At 41.8% G+C, this 7731-nt stretch overlaps 1 protein-coding gene across 1 annotated transcript; it reads left to right on the plus strand.

Annotated features, from left to right (window-relative positions):
• The first annotated feature begins 3644 nt into the window (after positions 1–3644).
• LOC101609590 (olfactory receptor 1B1) lies at positions 3645–4598 on the plus strand. Its single transcript, XM_004662775.2, has one exon. It carries the CDS (start codon positions 3645–3647, stop codon positions 4596–4598), a length of 954 nt encoding a protein of 317 aa, XP_004662832.2.
• Positions 4599–7731: the final 3133 nt, after the last annotated feature.

Here is a 7731-nt window from a genome sequence, read left to right on the forward strand (position 1 = left end):
GTAATTTAGATCTCCAGCCACCTGGCTGAGGAGGTGTCACTGGGGGCAGATTCTGGAGTCCAGCCTTAAGGTGTCACTGAGAGTAGATCTGAATTCCAGCCCAGAGTTGTGGAGAACAGTGTGAGTTCTGGTGGGGTCCCTGCTGATTGCTGTGTTTTGGAATTTGCTGGCTGCTGCTGGTTTCTCTCTCTGCTTGGATTTGTGAATGGGAGCCATCTTCTTCTGCCATTGACAGAAATTTACCTGGATCTGTAAGCTTGAAACAAATCCCTTCCTCTCATACAACTGTGTGTGATTGGATGCTCATCCCAGCATTGTGGAACTATGTAGTACACATGGAATGTTAAGATAACACATGGAATACTAGGATTCATGCTTTAAACTTTGAATATTAATATTGTGTCTCTTGCCATCAACCAATTATCACCCCACCACTTTCAAGCATAGTCTAGATATTGGGTTTTGTATTCTTGTATTTTCTTTATATTCTTTTTTTGATGGTACTGGGAATTGAACCCAGCGTCTCATGTATGCTTGGCAAGTGCTCTACTGCTGAGCTGCATCGATATCCTTCCTTTACATTCTCACTTTCAGTTATAAGGAGAGATGACTCCTTATAATTAAGAGCACTTGCCACTTAAGCATGAGTGTTGCTCAGGCAGAAGATTGCAAAGTTTGACTCCCCAGAAGCCACATAAAAATCTGGGTGTGGTCACACATGTCTGTAACCCTAGTTGGGGGTGGGTGGGGAGGCAGACACCAGAGACTCATTTGGACTCAGTGACAGACAGCTCCTATACCTTAAGACTGAGGTGTCAAGGAAAAACATGGATGAGAGATGAGAGGACATTCAGCATTGCCCTCTGGCCTCTGCATGCATGCACGCACAAGGGCATGCGCATCCACACACCACACCATGTTCTATACCCACAAGAAAGTTCAGTTACAAATTTAAAAGGATTGCCATTATATTTCTTCCAAATGTATATCTGCATCATGTGTGTTTGTGTAATATTTAGTACCACATACTTCAGGATGCTGAACTCAAAATGACTTGTAATGATATGTAGGGATGTGAGAACCCATAATGTTTAGAAATTAATGATAAAAATGTATACTTTAAAAATACTAAGTAGGTGGCTAAAAAGTCCTGTGAGGAGAGATTAAGTACTAACCATAAAAGTTGCAGGTAAGACAGATGAATTTCTTGGATTTGATTCTGAACCCTCGCCTATTTAAACATGTCAAAAGTTTTACTCTGGCATCAGCATGGAAGACCTGCCATGGAAGATCAGTAGAGACATCAGTACTAAGGGTGTGGAAGTTAGTTTTAGTTAGAGAGGCAAAAACTTAAATAAGTGGCTAAAAGAAAACCATGTATATAAGGGAAAACAGAAGAGTCAGAGATGTGGAGAAATAAGGGAATTCAATTAGGTGTTTGTACACCGGACAGATAATAATGATAAAACTATTATCAAGCACAGTGAATAAAAAGAGAAACCAAATAACATAAGGACAATCTAAAATAACTTTTTTCTAAAAGCTGACCACTCAGGGAGAACCATTTCTTTACTGCTTATGTGTCTTAATGATAAATTATGTTCTGCACAGGTTCAGAGAGAGAGAAAAAAAAAAATAAAACCACGAGGATGACAGTGGAGTGAAGTGTAAATGGAAGATAAGGAGCTGAAGGCAATCAATATAGGTAATTAATTCATGATGCTTACTATTGGTAGAAAGTAAATAATAGTTAGCTTGAAAATACTCTGTGGAAGGGACTTAGAGGTTTGTGAATTAGATGGAGTGAGCTTCCATAGTGGGTGAAAAGGAAGACACAAGGGGAGAAACAGCCATAAAATTTAAAGCAGTGACCTAGATGAAGAAACATGTATAGTTTAATCTAGGTTTTTAGGAACCTTGAATGCCATAACTACATTAAATAGAAATGATATAATCCGGCGGGCTCCTGCGCCATGGCGCTGCCGTGGGGGGCGCTGAGGGCGCTGGGCGGGCTGCGGAGGTCTGCTCCCGCTCAGGTAGGAGTGAGCTGCGGGCCTCGCGCGGCCCCTGCGGAGCCCTCCTGCCCTGGGCGGCCCTGTTCATCCCGGTGGGAGCCCCCCACTCGCTTGTCTGCAGGGAGGAAAAATAACCCTGGAGGTGAAAGTTATTTACATTCAGGATGAAGCTATAAGCTAGGGTGATATCTTGGATGGCGCGCGCGCGCGAGTGTGTGTGTGTGTGTGTGTGTGTGTGTGTGTAAACATTGGCAAACGGGCTGTTTTCTTATTTTATGAGCAGTTTTTATCAATGGTCCAAAATGGTTTTTATCCATCATTGATAACTGTCCAAAGAAGCCTATGACTAAATACATTCGATTTTTTCAAGACCAGCTATCCAAATGTAGAGCTCAGAACTCAGAAGCAAAAAAAAAAATTAGACATAGTTAGAGAAATTGGGAGGAGATGGAAGGAACTTCCTGAGTCAGAAAAAAAAAGTCTATGAAGCTGCTTATAAGGTAGTCTGGTGGTATCCAAGGAGGAGCTGGACAGATGTAACAAAGCACTAACTCCAAGTCAGAAATCCTCCAAAAATGTTTAAAAAAGAATGTGCTAACAAAAAAGAGAGAATTACCAATGCTTGGGAAACCAAAAAGAGCTAGCTCAGCTTATAACATTTATATGTCTGAATAATTCCAAGAAGCTTCTGGTGAAACATTGCAGGAAAAGATGAGGTCTGTATATGAAATGTGGAAAATTCTGCCTTCCTCTCAAAAACAAGTATATGTTCAACTTTCTAATGATGACAGAATTCATTATGCTAATGAGATACAGTGTTGGGAAAAGCAAATGGCTGAAGTTGGACAAAGTAACCTCTTACGTTCACAGAAGAAGAAATGAAGAGATGGCACTGAGGATTGCAATAGAAGGTTGAGCTCTATTCATGATGGTTAGGCACAAGACACCTATTAGATCTCAACATCTAAAGTTGTAAGTGGGTGAGGATAGAGTTGGTAACCATTTTATATTCACATCCTTTTGTTTTTCACCCACACACTTGCCAGCAGAGTACCTTTTTATTAGTGTCTTGAAGTAGGAAACAGGTGGAAGTTCCTGCAAATTGTATCTTGTGTTTAAGAACCATCGGAGATGAAGATCTCCATGTGGATGAAGCAGAGCATCACGTTACCTTTGATGAAGGCGCCTCGGAATGAAAGCTTTTAGACTTACTGCGTCACAATTATGGACACGGTCTTCTGTTTTCCTTGTGTTGTGGAGGCTGTGGTTTCTTTTCAAAATTGTCTCTTGGTGTCCTATGATCTAAGGGTGCAATTGTAAAGAAGCAGTCAGAGCTCATCTAGCTGTTCTGATTCCTAGGTATAAATCGTATGCTTACAGTTGTACATGCACATGATTACTGGTTCCAGTAGGTTTCATACAAGGAACTGAGATTCAAAACCCTTTTTTCACCTGAGGTAAATCTAAGTAATTATGTACCAAATATATGCATACTGATTTATATCATGTAGAATAAAAATTTCAGTTTTCTATTAAAAAAAAAAAAGAAATGATATAATCTCTAACCTCTGTCCTATGACTTGCATTTTGATTTAACATATCTTTGAGACAGGCTAATAGTCTCTCATCATGAGCTGTGCCTCTAATGCTTCACACTATCCAGTCTTCTTGCTCCTTGGATTCTCCAGAGCTAGCACCCCCCACAGTCTCCTCTTTCTCCTGTTCCTGACTATTTACCTGGCCACCATACTGGGGAATGTGACTCTGATTTTGCTCATCTCCTGGGACTCTAGGCTCCACTCACCTATGTATTACCTGCTTCGTGGACTCTCCACCATAGACTTGGGGCTCTCCACAGTCACCCTGCCCCAGTTGTTGGTCCATCTGACCTCTGATTACCCAGCCATCCCTGCTGCTCGGTGCTTAACCCAGTTCTTTTTCTTCTATGCATTTGGAGTCACAGACACACTTGTCATTGCTGTCATGGCTCTGGATCGCTATGTGGCCATCTGTGACCCTCTGCACTATGCTTTGGTGATGAATCATCAACTATGTGCCTGCTTACTGGCCCTGAGCTGGGTGGTGTCCATAGTGCACACCATGTTGCATGTGGGTCTCCTACTACCCCTGTGTTGGGTTGGAGATGCTGAGGGCACCGTTAACCTCCCTCACTTCTTTTGTGATCACCGGCCACTTCTGCGAGCCTCTTGTTCTGACACACATTCCAACGAGCTGGCCATATTCTTGGAGGGTGGCTTTCTCATGTTGGGCCCCTGTGCCCTCATTGTACTTTCCTACGCCCGAATTGGGGCCACCATCTTACGTTTACCTTCAGCTTCTGGTCGCCGCAGAGCAGCCTCCACCTGTGGCTCCCACCTCACCATGGTTGGCTTCCTCTATGGCACAATCATTTGGGTCTATTTCCAGCCACCTTCTCAGAACTCCCAGGACCAGGACATGGTGGCTTCTGTGATGTACACTGCCATTACACCTTTGGCCAACCCATTTGTTTATAGCCTCCGTAATAAAGATGTCAAGGGTGCACTCCGCAGGCTGCTTAGACTGGGGAGGGTAGACTCCTGAGTAGCCAGATATGGGCTATATTGGGAAGATGAGGAAAGGCATGGGCAGATTTCAATCCTGGTTGGTTTGGGGGAAGATCAGAAAGAAGAATGGTCTACAGAACTGAATTTAGATTTGTTCCTTTTCAATGTCATGTTATGATAGAACTGTGAACATTCCATGTTTACATGCATTATCCTGCATTAAGTTATTTATCTAAAATTATTAAAGTAGATAGAAGTGTATCATTAGCCTGAGTAGTTTAATTCTAGTGTTTTAAAGGAATATGAAGATAGGACTGTGAAATTATCAACTAAATCAAGAACAATGGAGTTAACCATAATCATACTTTCTTATGGGAATGTATTGGCACACGTTGGCAAGTAAGTGAAAGAAAACAATTTAGAGTAATAGGTGCTGCAGTCAGGTTTGCATTGCTGGCAGAAATCACCCAACCAAGGGCAGTTTGTGGGGGAAAAAGAGGTTTATTTTGGCTTACAGACTTGAGGGGAAGCTCCATGATGGCAGGGGAAAATGATGGCATGAGCATAGGGTGGACATCACCTCCTTGCCAACATCAGGTGGACAACAGCAATGAGAGAGTATGCCAAACACTATCAAGGGGAAACTGGCTATAATACCCATAAGCCCATGCCCAAAAATATGCTGCCTCCAGGGAGTGTTAATTCCCAACTATTCATCAGCTGGGGACTTAGCATTCAGAACACCTAAATTTATGGGAGGCACTTGAACGAAACCACCACAGTAAGGTTGGTAAATCTACTACTTATTTTACTCAATGAATAGAAATGCATCCAGTAATGAACATGAAATGATAGCCATAATTCTACTATTCTATACATCAGCCTCAATTTCCATGGCCTCTTATAATATGAGCATCTAGGTTGGGAAGATGGCTCAGCACTTAAAGCCACTTTCTTGCAAAATCTACTGGCTCATGTTCAATTCCCATGCCAACCACATAAACCAGATGCAAAAAGTGGTGCAAACAGCAGGTCTTAGTTTGCAGCAAAAGGCCCTGGTGTACCCATATACATACATACATACATACATACACACATGTGTGCAATAGAAAGCATAAATAAAATAAAAATTATAACTACTATGAGTATCTTACTCTGATACATTTGAGCTTCATTTTATGTATTTTCAATGTGCATTTTATAAATAAAATATAGAAAAGTCCAAACTATTTCACTACACAAAAGGAAGACAATGAACTCTTTCAATAATGAAGAACAATGCCTCTGCTTTCTGAAAATTAGAACTTGGCATCTCTGTTGGCCAGGGTTACTCATGAGGTCCCCAGAACAATTCAGGCCATTGCCATATCACTTGATTACCTGCCAGCCCTAAAAGATAAAACCCTTATTGCTAAAGTCAGCACAGGCTGTGGTCACAGGACACTGGAATATCATTGTGAAACTGGGAGGGAAACCAGTTCCCTCCTGGTTTGCTACGTCCACGGCGACCTCGCCTGTGTAGCAAGCAGAAATGCTTCTGCACTGGAAGAGAGCTGAGGACAGAGGGCCAGCACTCCTCGGAGGGATGCCCCCGGTGACCCCTTGGCAGTCAGTTACTGTAAAGGTTCCTGCTGCCCATGAAGTCACGACGACCTAATTGCTGGCGCCAATGCTGTTTCTTTCCTGCTTTCTTCTAGCTGTTTGTCTAAGAACAGCTAATTCAACACTTATTAGTAATCATGCACGCAATCAGAGTACAAGAAACAATCTAAGTATTGAATGTGCCCCTCCTATGATTAGGGCAATGGAGAGAATGTATAACTCTACTAGGAATAAAAAATTAACTCTAGAACAGTTTTTAGATGGTGTAAAGTAAAAACAGCTTATGATGTTTGAGAACGATACTGAGCCTGAGAATATGAAAGTAGAAATGTTGATCGGTAGTGTTCATAAGAAACATGACAGTTCTGCAGATAAGGAGTTACAAAACTTAGGCATTCCCACCAGGAAACTTCCTGGGGGATATGTTCAGTACTTGATCAAGGGCAGATGGTGGACTCCTAGAGCTGGAATCTACTTAGTTCCACTCCCCTATGAGGGAGGATATGATGAATTCGGTAATAGATGGGTGAATTATGAAGTAAAAAGGAGGCTATGGCATTCTCTTCCGTTTATGGGAACGCTTAACAAGGAAGCGTAAGCCTTGGTGTTTATACAGTCCTTGGGGTATAAGAAATAAGTAACCTGTTATTCACCTTACACCTAGTTTCTGTTTGTATAATGTTGTGGTCAATGATACAAGACGCCCTTCTTAAAAAATGGGTACAGTTCCTGCCTGATCAACATTACATGTATGCTTACAATAGAACAATACTCAAGATTGTTTAGATTAATGATTTCTGAGATCACTTGTTGGCTTGCTAAGTTTCTCTGTTCAATCTGTATAAAATCTTCATGAAACCTTCAGTAAATTGCAGCAGCATATTCTACCTAGAGTGTGTCTGTCTGTCATTTCCTCGCCGAATCCCGAGTTCTCCCTGAGCCTTCGCCCTTGTTCTCCCTCGGTCCTGATCTCCCCAAGAGTCAGTCCGCGGCACTGGTTAACCCTCATAGTACTCAGAAGCACTATTTTCCTTTCTCTTTGTAGATCAAAATGATAATTCTGATGGTGCTCAATTGCTACCTTTGTGCACAAGTTTTATCCCTCCAACTCATTTGAGATAAAGCTTCTGTCAAGCACATTGTTATGAGGAGCTTGTGTCTATGACTTCTAGTTTCTGAGAACACTCTAGAAGGCACATTGAGAGTCGCATGTGCCTTGGGGATACTGTCAATATCATTGATCTAGCCAAAGTCTGGTACTCTCTGAATCCTTTGCTTTCTGCATTAGCTATATTATATGAATACTATATTTCTTTTTAGACACTCCAACCACATTTTTGGGCACTTCCTCAAGCCTGATATCTTGCCATTCAAGTTCAATCTCTGTATTCTCTCAATTACTTCCACACAATTGCAATCCTTATTCTATAGTTTGCAAGTTTTGAGACAGTTTGTTAGTAACAGTCTCTTCATCCACGTTCCTGGCTCCAGTGACATTGAGCTAGTCCTGCTTTTCAGCTTCTCTATGCCTTTGGCTGAGAACTCTTTCTTATCTTACTTGGAATCTT

The sequence above is a fragment of the Jaculus jaculus genome, chromosome 1 (assembly GCF_020740685.1).
Source record: "Jaculus jaculus isolate mJacJac1 chromosome 1, mJacJac1.mat.Y.cur, whole genome shotgun sequence".
Taxonomy (NCBI): Eukaryota; Metazoa; Chordata; class Mammalia; order Rodentia; family Dipodidae; genus Jaculus; species Jaculus jaculus.